General features: G+C 42.5%; 1 protein-coding gene across 9 annotated transcripts in view; it reads right to left on the bottom strand.

Annotated features, from left to right (window-relative positions):
* Positions 1–18950, bottom strand: part of FAM171A1 (family with sequence similarity 171 member A1) — an 89110-nt gene that overhangs the window by 30820 nt on the left and 39340 nt on the right. For 5 of the 9 annotated variants that reach the window (XM_066991672.1, XM_048061857.2, XM_048061855.2 and 2 more), the window contains 2 exons: positions 7069–7296; positions 1338–1430 (listed from right to left, as the gene is read on the bottom strand). In XM_066991672.1, coding sequence (XP_066847773.1) covers positions 1338–1430; positions 7069–7296 — 321 coding nt within the window. Of the gene's footprint in view, positions 1–1337; positions 1431–5707; positions 5736–7041; positions 7297–18950 lie in introns of those variants that run through there. The other 4 variants (XM_066991673.1, XM_066991675.1, XM_013187026.3 and 1 more) reach the window with 3 other exon arrangements.

Here is an 18950-nt window from a genome sequence, read left to right as displayed (position 1 = left end):
TTTTTTTTAAGAAAGGAAGCTGTAAAAAAAAAAAAAGAATACTTTTCTTCTAAGTGAATTGTGTAATAGTAGCACATTTGCATAAGAATACGAGTATTTACTATATAATGTTAGAAGAATACTGTTGGTAAACAATGTTTCGTGTTTTGTCCAGTGGAATCCCTTGTGATTTAACACAGTCTACTGTCCATCTAATTTACCCCATTATCTAATGTCAGCTCTCAAGCTGCAGAATTTATGTACCACAGCTGTGTTGTTCTCTAGCTCCTTCTGAGCGTTCCATCAGCTATGTAATTTGTTTAGTGCTTTTCCAGCTTCAGTCCTATCTAGTGCTCTCATTAATGAAAAGCCTATTGTGTCTGGATGGTTTCTAACCATAAAGAAAGACGTTAGGAAGGCATAATTGAATTATATTCCCTCAGATAAAACAAGGTTATCTTGCAGTATTATTGAAGGTACTATTCCCCTGTTTATTATTATCTGCTAGAGTTTAAAATGATGGTATTGATAAGGGATGTGAATAAGACAGAGTTTATGCACACAGTGCTCACAGGAAGGATGACCCTTTGTTTTGTCTCATTGAGGTATCTTTAGGAAGTTCTGTTCTTTTGTTAGCAGACTTACCTCAGCATATCAGATCAGCTGGGCTAAGCTAGGTCAGATCCCTGCTAGACGAACATGTTGATTTTCTGCTGTGCAATTCAGAAAACACAGCATATTCATTGGACTGATACTACAGTTTCTTTTACTTCTGTGTTTGGCCTTATGAAAAGGGGATCTAGATTATATTCTTCTAATACAGTGGGTTTCACTGGAGTATGTGGGCTTGCAGGCAGTCTGCTAAGGGGTCCAGAGGAATTAATTAAGAAAAGCAACTTTATATATTATCAATGCACATATGAGGTATTTTCAATTTTTCTATGCTTCTAGCATTCACAGTAGGAGGCAAGAAAAAAATAAAATTAGAGAAAATTCTTAGACAGTAAGAACATCAGAAAACGTACTGTAGGATGATTAGAGGAGGTTAGATGATCTAACATCTAACAGATAGCAAAAGAAATTTAATCTCTAGCTCTCAAATGGCACACTAAAGTTCAAACTTGTTTATTACCAAGTAACTTGAATTCCCTAGTCACAGCAGTTAGGGATGAATTTCACTATTAATCAATTCAGTAAAGCCATCCCAGAGAGGAACATTCTGTAGGGAACTCACAAGAATTCCATATGAAATACTAGTCTCACCCACACTACAGAGTTCAGAACGTATGAGGCTGGCAGATTTTTTTTGTTTGAAATATCATTTAAGTTTCAATTCCAACTTCCAAAAATCAGCTTACCTTGAAATCCTGAGACTATTTGGACTACATCATCATAGACCATTAGAGTAGCTGAGCGTTCAGGAAGAAGGCCAAGGCTCAGTGAAGAGAAGACTGTAGAAGATAATTGGTTTAAGTGGGATACACTTGAATGCTCAGACACATAACCCAACAACAACAGAACTTACTTCTTTATTTTTGCAAATATAGGCAACCAAAACTATTAAAAACATGTTATATATAGAAGAGAAACTGCATGCATTTTCTAAACCAAATACTTAAATTGCCAGGGCAATTATTATTGAACTAAACAGTATGTTCCACACTTTGATTCTCGATAAAGTCATGCACAGTAGGCCCAAGTACAGAAGGGTACAGCGGAAAGCAGGGTTTCAGGTTATAGTCCCCAGCTCCACAGAAAGACTTGTCATTACATAAAGATGAGTGAAACACTAACTCAGTCTGACTGAATTATTTCTTACGTGATATGGTTACACTTCTTACCTCAGAAAGATTTTAATGAAACTTAACTTATACTTTTGAGATGCTTACATAATAAGTCATACAGAAATGCAAAGTATGGTGAATAAGCCTGAATAATTTGCTTTAAAATAGAGCATGTTCTTACTGAGTCACCACCTGCACTATAGAACCTCTACATATAGCAGAACTAGTGTCAATCTACCATGTGGTATGGAAGAGGACAAATAAATGGCTTTATTGCAAGAAATCTGTGTTGAAAGGCCTCCTCTGCCACTGGACACAGACATTCCTTACAGGGGGTGGGTGGGTAGGTGTGGGGGTGGGTGTTGGGAGGTCATGTACGCACACATATCTGGAAAGTGAAAAATATGACATAATATCATGCCAAGCTTTTCAGACCCAGGAGACAAGAAATATGCACAGAATTAGCCACTGAGAACACCTGATTCCTGCATCCATCAAAATATGTACCCATGAAAATAGGAGGAGTTATATCCGCGGCACTTCATGCGTGCCTTTCAAGGACAGAAGGAGAGCAGGAAGTTAATGCAGACGAGGCATTTTTGATACCTGGGCACTACCCTGCATCTGCACCTGGAAAGTGCCTGTCCCACTCTGAAGTGACAACAAGCTGATGAAAACATTTCCAGAACTGATTAACAGAAGTACAGCACAAGGTCTTCTGATTTTCTGGTGCTTTTTAAATTTCCTCTTAATTAACGTGCATTACTTTATACAAGAGATCAATGGCATGGAACTCAACAAGGGTAAATGCCGGGTGCTGCAGCTGGGACGGAGCGATGCCAGGGCCAGGCCCAGGCTGGGCGGCGAGTGGCTGGGGAGCAGCTCAGCAGGAAGGGACCTGGGGGTGCCGGTGGCAGCAGGCGCAGCGTGAGCCAGCAGCGTGCCCTGGCAGCCAGGAGGGCAAAGCCCATTTTGGGGTGCCCTGAGCACAGCACAGCCAGCCGGCCAGAGGAGGTGATCCTCCCTCCTGCTGCACTGAGCGCTGGTGCGGCCCCACCTTGAGTATTGTGTGCAGCTCACAATATAAAAAGATGTTCAGGGCCTTGACAGCACCCAGAGGAGGGCACCAAAGCTATAAGAGGGCTGGAAGGCCTGTGTCTTGAGGAGAGGCTGGGGACGCCTGGGCTGTCTGGTGTGGAGAAGAGGAGGCCGAGAGGCAGCCTCGTGGCTCTGGGCAGCCTCCCGAGGAGGGGAGGCGCAGAGGGCGGTGCCGGCCTCTGCTCCCTGGGGAGCGATGGCAGGGTGCAGAAGGGCCCAGAGCCGCGCCAGGGGAGGGCCAGGCTGACCGTGAGGAGATACGTCAGTGCCATGAGGGTGGTCACGCACTGGGCAGGGCTTTCTGGAGAGGCAGATGGTGCCCCGTGCCTGTCTGTGCTCAAGGAACATTCGGACAATGCCCTCAGTGACACGATTCAGCTTGTGTTCAGCCCTGAAGGGGTCGGCAAGTTGGACTTGACGTTCTTTGAAGTTCCCTTCCAACTGAGCTATTCTAATTCTAATATAGATGTTTGAATAAGAGGAAGACTGCATATTGTACTTTACAAAAAAAAACATGTTTTCAAGATCTAGTCTTACTCCAGCCTTCTCTGAATTAATTACTGCTTCAGATCCAATTGCTGCGCTTAAACTAGAAAACGTGTTGTAGAAAAGCAATCCATTTTTCCTTCAAAGGTGTCCAGTGGTGAAGAATACACCACAACATCAGCATTCTAGGAACAAATTACGATGGCTGCTAAACTGTCTTTTTACCTGTCGAAATTTATTGATCATCTTTACAACCCAAGTCCACTAGACAGAAGAATTCTCTTACTGATTTCCTATTCTCTATGCAGGCATTGATGGACTATGATCAAATTAACCCATTATTTTTCCTATGGTGAACAAAATAAATTAAGCATTTTTAAGTCTTTCTCTGTAAGCCATATTTTCCAATCTTTTAATCATTCCATATACCACTGCAGTTTTAAACAGGCTTCTTGAATTGCAGATCCAGAACTAGACACACTCAGAGTGGCCGTACCAAGAAGAAGCGCTGAGATGGTACACCCAGTCTTCTCAGTTTTTGTTTTACAGATTATTCCCTCGTGCTGCAGTGCTGCATCGTGAGCTTGTTCTCAACCATTCATCTACCATGACTCATGTCTTCCGCAGAGCCACTGCTTCCCAGGTGAGATCTTCCCCACCAGAAACACAGCAAGTTCCTAGAACTGCTCCTAGAACCACCTTTCCCCATGGTTTCCTTTGGCTGATGTTACCATCCAGTCTGAACTGGGCTACTCAGTAACTTCACTCTCCCCTAAATGTCCTCCTAAATATGGACTAGCAGTTGAAATTTTATTTTCTTTCAAACTATTAACAAAGCAAAATCGATGTGTAGCCAAGAACAAATAGATGAGTACACATGGAAGCATCATGAACACTTCAACAAGTCAAGTGATGTTAAATTAATGAACTGTTAATAAGTGGAGTCATGGCTCTGCTGATAAATAGTTTAATGGAAAAAGAGATCTTAATCTTTTCCTTCTACCATTTATCACTACGTAAATAAATAATCCTCCTGCTTAAGTGGTAAAGAGCTAGTAATCATTTTGGTTGATATGAGAAAAGTTGATTTCTGCTGAATTATGAGAACAGAAAATCCTCAGTGCTTGGTTCTTAAAGCTACTATAATAATATCACGAGATCAGTGGCTGCACAGCCTTTCAGCATAACGTTACAACTAATGCATATTGCCTCTGATGGAAGAATCCTGACCCCTCGGCAAAGTCTTGTTGCATTGCTTTCAACATTATCACCCTACAGCTTTCAAAGCTATTCCCGCTTGTGGTTATCATTTCCACATTGAGGTGGTGGAAATAATCTGTCCATACTTCATTTACCACAGCATACAGGATGGCATATGAGTTTAAACCACTGGCATGGGTGGAACTCTGCTCAGAATGGCATATCTGGTCTGTGGAATGACAAATACTAGTACTTTTAAATGGCATTTTCAGGAAATGAAGATCCTGCTGTAAGGGTGTACACTGCAGAAACAAGATCTAAATATGCTGCCTATTCCCCACCACTCAACTCAGATTAAAACCAAAAGCAAGAAGAAAACTCATAGTTTTCAAAATTCTACATTGTGCTGGTTACAAGCATCACAAGGGGGACATTTAAATACAAATGGATCTTTGTAAGTTTTTAAAATACAATAGGCATCGGAGCTTAATAAAAAAATAACAGCCTAAGTATTTTGGGTCTGAATTATTATGTCAGGGCCCTTTTAAGGAGTAATGCAAAGAACAAACCTGTTAAATCTACATGAGATGGATCAAGTTGTAACTTGTTGTTTCTTTAATCAAAGAAAGGATTAAGTTCACAGCACGGAAAGCAAAAGAAAGGATTCTACTCCCAATTAAATCAATAGGAAATGATCTACCAATTTCAGTGGGGAAGATTAAAGGTGAAAGGAATCTATTTTCTGAGTAAAGCTCAGATTTCAGCTGTAGATAGAAAGATTTTGTGGAAACTGTATAGAATTACTGCTCTTTAAACTTCAATGACTTACCAAAACAATAATACTATATTTAATACCCTTCCCTCAAAATCAATATTTAAGGAAAAGCAACAAACAAAAAACCCTAACTGAACAAACTCCAGGCCCATGGAAGAATATACAGCATTCAAAAGATCTAGGGTGTGAGTAGGAAATATATGAGACACAGGGCAAGGAAAGGTTAATGCATGCTCTAATCACTTATGATTGTATCTTAAGGAAGTATGTTAAGTATGCTGAGGAAGCTGCACTTCATCATATTTAAATAGAAAAAAAAACATCAAGGAAGTTTCCAACTACAATCATAGCATAATTAAGGTTAGGAGGGAGCTCTGGAGGTCACCTGCTTCAGCCATGCATGGGGTTGTCCAGTTCAGTTCAGAATATCTTTAAAGGTGGAGATATCACAACCTTTCTGGGCAACCTGTTCCAATCTTCAGCTACTGTTGCTGTACAGAATTGTTTCCTTTTATTTACTTGAACCCTTCTGTGCTGCAGCTCATTCCAGTTGCTTCTTATTCGTTCATTATGCTCCTAACAGCCTTGCTCTTCCCTATAGGTTCATTAAGTAGACAGAGAACATAGCAGAGTACAGTAGTGGAAACATGGAAGAAGTCAGTCTATCTTTTCTGAAGCAAGCAAATGCAGGCAAGTAAGCAGCATGTTGAAATACGCAGAGCATAATTCTGGGTTTGAAGAAATTCGAACTGTTTACCCAGTCCAAACACAGATTTGCTGCTTGAACTTGAGGCAAGACACATGTTCCCACTCACTGTGTTCATATTAATAAATAAAGCAGAGTCAGAGCATGGGACCGAACACTGCCCTGTGATCACTTACACTATTTTAAATATTATTGCTTTTAACACTTGGCATGGAATTGACCTGGGCTAATTACCAAACCCAAGCTGATGCCCAGGTATGCTTTGGATGTAACACAGGTCTGAGACCACCCCCAAACTGCTTGGACCCTAATTGTGATTGGGGACTAGAGGAAAGGCAGATGAAAGCTGAGGGATGTGACCTTCATCTAGTTGTCGTGTTTCAAGGTCAAAAAGCCACCCTCGACCTGTTCGGTTTAGCAGTACAGAAGTAGTCTTCAGGACTCAGTTTCCCCTCCTGTACAACTAATGTAAGAGCTCCTACTTTCCACAAAATGTTGAAGCATTCAGATAAGAAATTGCATGCAAGTATTACTGTAATTGTTTGCCTGTTGAAGAAACTAACTATGCTAATTACGTTAGAAAGTCTTTACAACTGGATAACAACTGCAGATTTAGACTGTCCTATGAGACATGGCCAAGAACTGGAAGGCCAGGGCTGGCCTATAATGCAACAGTTGTTGCTATACCTTAGGAGAGAAAAGAGCTAGTACATCACAGATGCTGAAAGAGAGCATTTGAAAACAGAGTTCCCATAAAGAAAAAGATCTGGAGTAGATCTGTATGTTCTGTGGAGCTGTAAGAGTACCAACAGTTGTTTGAAAACTGACGCAGCACTGTATCAAGGACAGGCAGGAGGAGAGCGAATCTCTGCACAGCCCTGATGCCACAGCTTAGCCGAGGAAGGAACCTTGCACTTCTGAAATGCACAGATGTTCTTCCTCCCACCCAGGATTGCAAGCATTAAAATATACCATATAAAATTGTGTAACTTCCTTTAGACGCAAAATCTTACCTCAGAACAAAAATAAAGGTCTCTTACCAGGCAATCTTACAGGTTTCCATGGTGCGGAATTTGGCACATATGCATGTTTACTAGCAGTCACTATCAGCTGATTGCCCAACTTATACTGAAACTTGAGGAAGGCAGTGCCATCTGCTCCTGAGGTTCCAGATGCAATGGAGATCTGGTTGGTAAAAATCTCAATGAAGGCTTCAGTTACTGGCTGATGTGTGCTGGCATCGCTTACATGGACCTTCAGCGTTACTTCTGTAATGACAAACAACCACAGTGATTATCACTGGAAAAGCTTCTGCAGGAGGCAGCAGTTAGAAAGCACCAGCACGCCACGAACGAAGACACAGGGCTCAGCGCTGACCTCGCACACGTTGGTGCCAGGTAAAACCTGTTTTCCTGGCCTGCTATTCACCATCTCAGGTGGCTGCTCTTTCAAGCGAGACGCTGCAGCTTCTGTCACAAGGCAGACCACTTGCTCTGGCCCCAATTTACTGTCCAGCTGGCTAACCCTACCTGTGGAGGCCCATGCTGCCCATACACAGCTGGGCAGCATATCACCAGCGGCAGGCAATATTCAATTGATGGGCAACACGTCAGTCCCATGGTAGCACCATAACATGCTATATAATGTCACATATTAGGCACAGATGGTACAGCACCCCTCTGTAAGGCCCTCAGCTTGCTGTGCCTCTGCTCTGGCCAGCCTGCTCCCCAGAGAGCCAGCCCACCTGCAGTGGGGAGAGGGCACGGCTGTTAGTGGGTTGTGCTCCCTCACCCCTTCCCAGAGGCATTTCTCTCTCTGTGCAGCAGAGGAACAGAGGACATTTGCTGTGATGAGGAGCGAGGGGAGCCTAGGAATAAAGCGGGCTGTGATATAGCCAGAGATCTTGAACCCTCGTGGGAAAGACCGCCCCAGGTGGCACCAGACATCTCTGACGACATCTACCCACGTCAGTGAAACCTCCCAGGATCAGATCCTTGCCCAAAGCAGGGCACGACCAGGTGGGATGCTGAGTGCTAGCAGTGAACAAGAGAGAAACACCTCCCACTCCCCAGCTCCCTGTTCACTTGCCCTTTTTCCAAAGGGGCCAAAATGTCACAGCACCTAGTGATATCTGCTTGTCACTCCCGACACAAGTGAATTACCCCTCCCCATATACAACCACTGAGTGTAAACAGTGGAAAAGCGATTGTTAAGCCAGTAGGAGAATCATACATATTGCAGACACAGTCAGAAGCCAACACAATGGACTACATCTTACTTGAGTAATGTGCCCTTTTTCCAGAAACTAATTACTTGTTTAAATGTTTCCAGATGCGCAATATTTGTCCACTCCTATGACTAAATCATGCATCGTGTCACAAGGCTTTTGTTACATAAAGCGGAGTGGCTTGTGCAAGACAGTCCCTCGGAAAGGCATGCCTCTATATCGATGATATTTTTCTGTCCCTACAATAGTTCCTCTGCCTCATGCTCTGAAGTAGCAGCTGTTGCCCTTCTACAATAGCTATGACTTAAATGCAATGCTGCGTTGAAAAGACCCAGCAGCAGTCCAATGCCTCAACCAAACCACTCCTTGGATTTTTTCCTTTATGGTCCCCTCATTCTCCTATATGAGAACCTACCTCCTTTTTCTCTTTTCTCCCACTCTCAAATTTCTCTTGTTCTTGCCCTCGCCTTTGAAATTCTCTTATTCTTGCATGAACTGCCCTCCCTCAGCTTAGTACTTTCCACAAGGTGGTAGACAATGTTTTGCAAAATCCCTTTTTTTGTGTCAGGGAAACACAGCCACTAACAAACAAGATGCTCATACTCCATGTGCAACTCATTTCTTCATGTGCTGCCCAGAAAAGAGAGCGTGACCTCATTTTCATATGTATTTAAAAAACAACACATTAGTTTCTATGGAACAGAATTGGGCATACAGTTCTATTATATTAATACTGCCTATTAGGATATTAAGAAATTATTTTCATATATATAAGTGCTGAACCACCAAGACATAACACCAAGAAGAACAACAAAGAGTTTAACAAAACCTGTTGTGAATTTCAGTAGTGAAATGTCACAACTGAGTAAACTAAGAAACATCATGACAATATAAAATTTAAAAAAGGACATCATGATCTAACACAGCCCTTCAAAATATCAGCACCTCTTTCCTAAGGGCATTTCAGCTAGAAAGATACTGGGCCCTTTTATAAGCAGAGACCTTCTGTCTGAATCCCAGAGTACAAAAATATAAATATCAGGCAGCCCTGAACAAAAATCCCATTAGAGAAATTCATCATCATCACAGCCCTTGCTTTAGAACTTGGCAATGAAGAATGCCAATTTGGAGGGGATCAGCATGAAATACATTCTAGCTATTAAAGATTCTGGACTTGTTCCCAGTTTTGCATTTAGTAGTGAAAGAAAACAACATATATTGAAAAAACAGCATACATACACTCTGGTGCACACGTATAGAACGTGTCCGTTGAAACCTTGCTTTGACTAACAAGTAACTTGTGAAATCTTGTGCATATGAAAGGAAGCCATGTTCATCGAAGGAGAAATGAATATGTATTTACGTATTTACAAACTGTACATGTATTTACAAATGTTAGGACAAAGAGTAATGTAAGTTTTTATTTTCCGAATGTGCAGGGACAACATACTTAGATCTAAAGCCAGATAGCTATGCTGTTAATGTTTCCCACTTTGAACTGCCTAGCAAACAATGTTGAAAAACAGATGTGGCTAAGAATAATGGGTCATGCATTAAAAGAAAAGCAAGGAAAGAAGAAGAGCTGAACACTGTGGTTAACAATCTCCCTAACATGTAAGTTAGCCTTTTCTAAAACAATCACAAAACAAGGAACCAATGAGCTCTGATACGTTAAATAGTAATCAAGGAAGAGGACTAGAAAATAATATAAGTATTAAGCCTATTTAATTCCTTACAGACACACAAAATTCTAGGATAGAGAATAATACTAAAATTGATCAAGTGATGAAGACTGATAGATCAAAGTACACAAATTTACCTGCGTACATAAATCCACCACACTCTCTCAGAGAAGAGAGCTAGCCATGGGTATCTCTAGGAAGAAATCCATTTATCCCTCACCCTGTAGCTCCTTATATACAGACTTCTGCCTGCATCCATCTCATTCTGCTAAGGAAGGATGAGGGTCTCCAAAATGCTCTTTCCAAACTGAAATGATGAAGGCCATAACCCAAGCTGGACGACTGACTTCTTGAAAGGCAAAAGACTGGGACTGCCACTAGATCACTGGGGCTACTTCTCCTCCTTTTTTTTTTTTTAATATTTAGATTTTTTTTTCCCCTAAGAAGAGAGAGAAAATCCTAGCAGCTTGAATAACTCTACATTCTTTTCATGTATTATCTTCACTGACATATGTGTGAAATGTACACAACTTGCTTAAATCAGGGCTTTTTCCCACACAGCAGCTACTTTTTCTTTTATCTAATGCAGCAGTGAAGTCATGAACGCAGAACTGCATTATCACACCAATTTCCACAGCAATAGAATGACCACAAGCTTTAAACTGGAAAGAAATTGTTGAAGAAAACCCTCTTTCAAACAGAGGCAGTGATAAGAACAATCTATAAAGCAGGATTACCACGAAAACTTACAGCTATACAGTAAGCTTCAGAACTGTGATGAGATATTCAGGCACTTTTTCGTAAAGAAGAGGAGGCATGCAAAAGGGAAAGAAACAAGCAGAATAAGGACAGCAAATGATCCATGATCAGCCTGACCTCAAATTAGTATGGAGGTCTTAGACTGAAACATTAGCTATACTAAAAGAAGTATTTAATTTAAAAAAGCTGCTTAGAAGACTCATTATTAGCTAAGGAATAAAGTCCTTTAAAATATCTGGCAAACTTTTCAGCTGGTGCTCTCAACAAAACAGTGGGGATAAAGCATACATTATTCTTGAGTTTTACAGAATACCACAGCAAGGAGCTCTGACAGAATTAAAGACACATGGACTCAAAGAAGGACATGTACAGGAAGCAAGAAACACAATGGAGGCAGGGATCTGAAATTTCCATGGAAGATGAACTCAGAGAACACGGACTGCTAAGAAGAGTGAGCTTCATTCTGCCACAGCATTGTAGAACCACAGAATGGTTTGGGTTGGAAGGGACCTTAAAGATCACCCAGTTCCAACGCCCTGCCATGGGCAGGGACACCTCCCACCACACCAGGTTGCCCAAAGCCCCATCCAGCCTGGCCTTGAACACCTCCAGGGATGGGGCATCCACAGCTTCTCTGGGCAGCCTGTGCCAGGGCCTCACCACCCTCTGAGTGAAAAATTTCTTCCTAATATCTAATCTAAATCTTCTACTTTAAAGCCATTCCTCCTTTTCCTATCGCTACAATCCCCGACAAAGAGTCCCTCCCCAGCTTTCCTCTAGGCCCCCTTTAGGTACTGGAAGGCCGCAATGAGGTCTCCCCAGAGCCTTCTCTTCTCCAGGCTGAACAGCCCCAACACCCTCAGCCTGTCTTCATAGGAGGGGTGCTCCAGCCCTTTGACCACCTTCTTGGCCCTTCTCTGGACCTGCTTTAACAGGTCCATGTCTTTCTTATGCTACCAGCCCCAGAGCTGAGCGCAGGGCTCCAAGACGAGTCTCACGAGAGTGGCCTAGAGGGAAAGAATTGTGATAGTGTTGTGCTTTCTATTATTTACTAAAGCTGGATTATTATTTTCCCAGATTTTGAAAGAGCTTTGCTTTTTGCTAGTAGCAAGGTCTTGAAGGAAGGAAGCAAGTACAACAGTACTGGTCATTCTTCGCCATGCAGCCAAGCAGAGGCAGCTGAGGTAAGAGACGCCAGGCTGATGAATTCTGACCGCGCTCATGCCCTGAGACAGGCCAGCCGCATTCACAGCTGGCTGTGCCCAAGCTGATAGCTCTGCCCAACATACATGGCTCCTGACCAGTGAATCCAACTCTTTTGGACCTGAGCATGCACGTGGTTCCCTGTTGGCTCTCAGTGCCACTCAGGCTCACACAGGTAGAGCCAGAGTAATCGTCTGCACCAGCGATGCACGCATGTCCTGCCATTACGTTCTTACAGCACTGTTTCATGTCCAAGGCAAGAGCTAGTCGTGTTAACTGCTCATTTCCAGGAGGTAGGCCGCTAGTGAAGATACCCTGTATGGGTGGGCAAGAAGAATGTCTGTCCCTGTCTAACAGTGCAGCCAGGAATGGGCCACTTAAAGCCATTAAAAAATGTAAGGCACCTGGAAAACCCTGCAGCACTGCCTTCAAGAATCCCAAAGCAAACTTGGAATAACAGTTAAGGTGGAATACAGCAAAAACGGGGTTAAATTCCATTAAAAGATCAAGGCTGCTGTATCTGTATGGTCAAGCAAGAAACTCTAACCTAAATCTATTTTCTTATATTTATATTCCTTTGTCTTCCTTCAGCAATCACATCTTATTTGTTTTTCAAATGAGAGCAAACCAAAACTACTAGTTACAGTGAAAACAGCTGCTTAAGAGTAACTCCCAGTTTTCTAGTTCCAAACGTATTGTCAGCTATATAAAGAAAACCAGCATCTCCAAGGTTATCACTTGGGAAAGTGAAATAAAAAAAGACCAAAAAACCCCTTACATGCTAGCATTCCAATCCAGAATCCCATCTGTCTACTTAATCTGATTTTTTAGATTTTACTAAGTCTGAACTTTCTCTGAGCAATCCTTCCTGTGCCATCTGCTCTATGAACCAGGCTGCCTCCTCTGAAATACAAGCAACCTTAAAGACAACTGTTTCTGCAGTTGCAATCCCACTTCTTGGACCCCCAGCCCCTCTTTAGATCACCGTGAACTCCCAGTTTGGAAACGGCTTCCTTAAGAACTGAACTGATATTGCAGTGCCCTCTATTATAAACAAACTCCTAAAAAGTGAAAAATACTGTTTTTCATTGTTGTTGCTGTTGTTGTTTTTCAAATAAGCCAGTAACGCTACATAGGAAGAAAAATCCCAAGTGATCTTAGTGATGGCACACTGTCAGATGTCACATACTGAAATAAACAGAGAAAAGCGATGACAGCATTTGGGAATCAAAGATTACAATCTTATTTAGGTCCCAATCTTGCAATTTGGTTTCTGTGCACACACCCCTCTGTCAGGCAGACTCCCTCTGACGTCTGCTGGACAGATGATCTCTTTTGGGAGCAGGCTGACACAGGCAGCCGTTACCACTTATCTTTTCCTCTGGGGGTCCCCTATCCGTGGACAATGTCAGGATATTACCAAAGAAAGAGATATTTAAATTATCTAGGTTTTGATTAGAGAAAGAAAACTTCCTGCTCATTAAAAAAAATGCCACTATGAACTTTATTTAAAATTGCATTCTCCACGCAGTTCAAACTTACTGGCAGCATGCCTGTTTTTGAATCCTACATGCCAAATGGATAAGCCTTTCTGCCTCTTAACCTTTCGCCCGTGTGCAAGGTCAACCCCTCAGCAAAACAATAGGATTTTAATTTATCTGAGGGAAACCATTTTCCTAGAATAAGGAGTGTTCCACATTCCCTAGCCACAGATGCCAACCCAAGCACTTACATCTTATCTTTCTGATGAATTGCATCAAGAAGTCTCTACTGACAAACAAGCTTCAAAATAGTACCAGAACACATCCATATGGGAAAAAGGAAATGTGTGGGTAAAATCCCTCCAGAAACACAAAGGCTCTGGTCTTAACTGTTGTTGTCACCTGAAAGCAAGTTTACATGTACCCCTCACACAGCAAACCCCGGTCTTGTAGAGGAGTCACCACAGAGAAGATGGCAGCACGTGTTCAGAAGAAGGTCTGGTCCTGCAGAGAACTTACAGAAGGTGGCACAGCAGAGCTTTCCCCTCTACCACGAGTGCCCAAGCTTTCGCCAGGGTGAGTGTCTGCCACCGACTTCTGTGGAGCCAGACCACGCCGAGGATGGGAGGCAGAGGGTCTGCTTCTGCTTGTCGCCTGGACAGAGGCTCTCGACAGGTAGTTTCACAAGCTGAAGAGCTACTGCATGGAATTAGCACGGGGTGCCGATGGATCTCGATGCACACTTCTAAAATGGGTGGGAGGTGTTTATACAGAGAGGCTCCTTCTCTAAATGAGGAAATGAAGACCATGCAAGTTTTTAAGCAGAAGGACTCTTTGGTAAGTATGAGAAAGAAGCAGTACCCTATAGCACACAAAGGTTAGACAAAACATGCTTTAAAATCACCTCTGTAACATCAGTGCACTGGAAAAGGGCCCTAGAACAACTTATGAGGACTGCTGCAGTCCCTGCCGCTATGGAAGAGCAGCATCAAGCAGAAAGATCCTTACTTCCTCCTGTCCACAGCAGGAAGGATTTAGGAAACAGAGGAGTTCAGAGAAGAGCCACCTAACAATCCAGGGGAGAAGAAAGCAGTCTGAAGGCCACCTGAAGAACCCAATCTCTTCAGGTACTGCGAGAGAAGACAATCACTGCACAACAAGAAACTATAGAGAAGGACAGCTGAGAAACTTTCACTCTTCCTGGCAGAGATGCAGTATGACCCACCGGCTGTACACTGAGCTTAAGCAAAATTTAGGTGTAATTTCTTAGCGGGAAGATAATTTGACAAGAGAACAGCTTACTAGAAAGCAGATTCACTAGCGCTGACAGACTATGGGAAGATTATAATTATTTTTTTAAAAAAAACACTATTTTTCTAGATGTTTAAGGATTATAATTATTGTTTAATTTTGGAATTAATCAAATTAATGTTTAATTCTAGAACATTCATGAAGCTAGCCCGAATGATTGTCTGCAGAGCTTCTTTTTAGCACTGCAATCTGAATTTGCTAAATACTGTTCTGCTTTACAGGCTGCGGGGAAGGCTATCAGTACAGTCCTCTGCATGGTCTGAGCACTTGTAGTGTGAGATTTAATTATAGTTATCACACCTCAAAAGACAGGAAGACATTTTTTTTCCTCCAAATGCACAACTGACTGTGATTTCTGAGTGTGTTGTTGTGTCCCCCACCCCCAACCCCCCTTGTTCTTCTTCAGAAACAGCAGAAATCTGATGCAATGGGAGCTGCAGAGGCCGATATCATAGCTGGTGCAGACAAACCCCTCTGTGAGATGTCTGGTGGATGCAGTGGATAATCAGGATCTGGGGTTGTGAAGGAATCTGCTCTCTCAGGTCCTACCTGAGGCTTTTTTTGTCCTCTGCAGCACAGTTTGATTCATCTGCATTTCTCATCTAACATTCCTTGCCACTACAAGTGCCTCAGGCATTGCTGGCACTGTGGCTCATTCCTCTACTGCACAGGAATTTAATTTCCAGGGGACTGAAATGGGTGAGTTTAATTAAAATAACTGGACTCAATACTCAATATTCAAATACAGCACGGTAGTCTGTGATACAAAGGTCAGATAGGTTCCCTAATGTCTTTTCAGGTTTCAAAAGTCTACTAAAACATTCAAAAATTAAAATTGATAAATACATTTGTTTATCTCAAAATACATTACCTACTAGTCGCAATATACACATTTTAATAAAAGTGTCACAAAAGGAACTAGAGTACTTCATACCATCTCCAATGACAACCAGGCTACTACACAACCATGCACTCAAGGGGGGGGGGGGAGGGGCAGTTAAAGGGTAATAAAATAAAGACATTCATCACACAAGTGTCCAACATTTGAAAGAGGATTTGCATATCCTCACCTTCTAGAGCCTTGAGTATTACCACTAAAATTAATTTCTTGGGGAAAAAATAAAAAAGAGAGATAGGAAACTGCTTTAATTTAAAAAAAATAAAAAGAAAAAAAGAAAAAAGAAAAAGGAAAAAAAAGTGAGAGCTATATGCATAATGCCCAGATGAGATTCTGATACCCTATTGTTAAGTGATTAAACAAGCATTTATAATTAACTCAAAACTCACACAGCTATGAAACTCATGAATAGCAATAGTTGCATTAACAGGTCTGCCTTTGATCTCTACAGGAACCGTGCACGACACAAATTAATTTCACTTCCAAACCCTGAATTTTAGGCATGGGATTGTATAAAGATACTGTCATGCCAGTGCAGATGGAAGTTGGGTTTCAAAGCTTCAGCCTGCCACCTGCATAATGCATTCTTTACAAGACATGAAAAAGTAATCCCAGCATAAAAACCTCTCTTTTTCCTAACAGAGTCCTTTGAAACTCCGTTTGGAGATCAACACGGAATGAGATGTTAACGCAGTGATATTTTTCAGTTGCTCAGCATTAGGATTCTCCACTGATTCAAACAAGACCACAGCTGATTTTGCAACATCAGCTCTGAGACATTTCGAGGATAACACACTGAGCTCAACTGCTGCACAGCTCATAGGGATTTTAAGCCAACTTTATACCTACTACATCATCACTCCAGCTTGGGGGAGGGCAGAAAGGGAAAGCTTGCATTTGCTTATCCATGAATGGCTGTGATACATTTTCTTGGAACAGCTTTTTCCTAATTCTATAAATAACAGTATGCATCTGATGAAAACAATTTATAGCAGATATATTTCATGTTTAATTGAACCTGTGTATGTGTAATGGGGCAGGGAGGGGATAAGCACTTTTTTGCTTACTTCCACATAACATTAATTTTAGATTTAATCTCTATTTATTTCCTAAATGTGTTGTGAAAGCGGAGCTAGATGTGATTTTGGAAGAGTGTATTTTTAGGGGTTTTGTTTGTTTGTTTTTTATAAGCCACTACCAATTCAAACAAACCCAGCTGAAGTGCCTCTCTGCATACCCGACGGAGCGCGCCGAGTTCCAGTTCCATCTGAGCACTCCACCGACGTCAGCTCATAAACACACAGAGGTAAATTCCTGTGTTAAAATTTTATCTAGGCACTTGCACACTCTCTTTTTTCAAGTAACTAAGTAGTCAATTTATATGCACTTCACTCCTTGAAGAGGTTATCCCCAGCTGGCAGACAGGCAAATTAAGCAGGGGTGAAGCCGCACATGGTTAACAACCCCGTTGCTCCAGCCTAGCTCCTCAGAGCTCTGCGGGCTGCAGCCGAGCTGCTCCAACACACCCTGGGCAAACCCAGGAGCATCCCCTCCCCTGCTGCTTCCACGGCCCGGGCTCCAGCTCTTTTTTTTGAGTTGTTCTGCTCTCTGCTGAACCCGTCACTGCGCCGATCCCATGGACTAATCCAGCAAAGCACCAGCCTAACCGAACGAATTGTTTGCTGCCAGGTTATCAAGCTGAACCACTGAAGCAAAGCAGCCGCGAGTGCCAAGATCAACAGAGCGGGCAGGTGTGGGGGCGGAGAGGCACCGAGTCTTCTGGCCAAGCCTAACACTGGGGAGGAAGGGAGGGGAAGCAGGACCACCCCTTCTGGTTCCCCAGCAATTGTAGGTGCAGCTTATACCACCCTGGGAGTCCTCCTCCAGCAACTGCACCTACGCGGCCGCTTTGGAGCGATGCCGGCCACTGCCCTCGTTTGGACCCGCTGTAGGTCAGTATTTGACACCAGCAGTTGCAGCAGGTCTTTATTCTGAGTTAGTCCCAAACAAAAACTGCAGAGCTGCACCACAGCCATGACACCTGGCTCCCATAAGGGCAGGATGCTTGTGACAGCGACAGGGAGAGGTTAGGAACGGAGCTGTGAAGACTTTCTCAAGGGGAATGTGCAGCATTCAAACCTCTCCTGAGCTCTCAAAAGCCTCTACAGCCACGGCTGGCATTGCTGTTTGGGTGTGGGGGGAGGTTTGCTGTTGTTTCTTCCTAACCCCAAAAAGCATGCCTTCACTACATGCCTACATGCCAGTTGCCATGACTTCTTTTGGTTTTCTTCTCACTATAGCACTAGGATTAATTGCCACTAACTTGTCTAAAATGAAACTTTGGTGTCCTCCAAGAACATGTATTCTAAATACAAGTTTTTAAGATTTTTCTGTTCCAAATAAGGTTTATATATCCTCTTGGAATAATTAAAAAATAACCTGTGATCTAGTCTTCTAGATAATTAATAAGGACCCACTACAGCTCCCTTCCTTCTAGTACCAGAAAGCATCCCCAGCTTGACACATGGCCATTTGCCATTACCCTTTGTTTACTCCTTCATCCAATCTCAATCATGCAGAAGCAGCTTTCTTACCCAAGTCAATTATTTTTTTTTAATTAATATTTTGCACTGGGCTGCTGTACTGTCTGTATTTTAGCTCCGATGACTGCATATATATGCAGAACACAACTGACTCAGCAACCAAAGCTTGCTTCGGTTTAAATTATCCTAACAGCCATGGTGATCTTAATTCTTGGCAGGGGATTAATTTTATGGCCGTTAAAATTTCATGAGAGAAAAATTACTAATCAGACTGAAATTGTGAACTTCTGAAAATCCCTTTCTATTCCCCTACACTTGAAGTCAATTACGTAAATCAGTGGTTATTGGCTCTTCCATAAGTTCACAAGCATAACTGGAAAGTACAGTTATAGTTACACTTGCAACATTCATTTTCCTTACAAGCCTGTTTTCTGTAAAAACACAAAACCAGCCAGAGTTTTGTTATGCTACCTTATATTGCTGTCCGTGACCGGGAAGACCACTAGAGCACACCTCAGTATTTCTGGGTCACCTTGCACCTCTGACTCTCTGTGGTGCTTGTCACGGTCCCACAGCTACAACTGCAGATGGGAAACGAAGGTTTTCTGCCTGACAGCCCGTGGTCCAGGCTTGGGGGATCTGCAGAAGTGACTGGGAGAAGCAAGGTCCTCTCGGCTGTGGAACTGGCCCCTAGGTGGGGTCTGAAGGCGGTGGCACGCCACTGAAGGGTTCCTGGGGTTACAAATCAAAATGTTGAAAACCAATGAACCACACAGCATTAATGACTAATCAAACAAAACTGTGAACTCTCAGTTCTC

The sequence above is a fragment of the Anser cygnoides genome, chromosome 2, assembly GCF_040182565.1.
Source record: "Anser cygnoides isolate HZ-2024a breed goose chromosome 2, Taihu_goose_T2T_genome, whole genome shotgun sequence".
Classification (NCBI taxonomy): domain Eukaryota; kingdom Metazoa; phylum Chordata; class Aves; order Anseriformes; family Anatidae; genus Anser; species Anser cygnoides.
The sequence above is the reverse complement of the archived record's forward strand: the minus strand, read 5'-3'. Positions and strand labels throughout refer to the sequence as shown.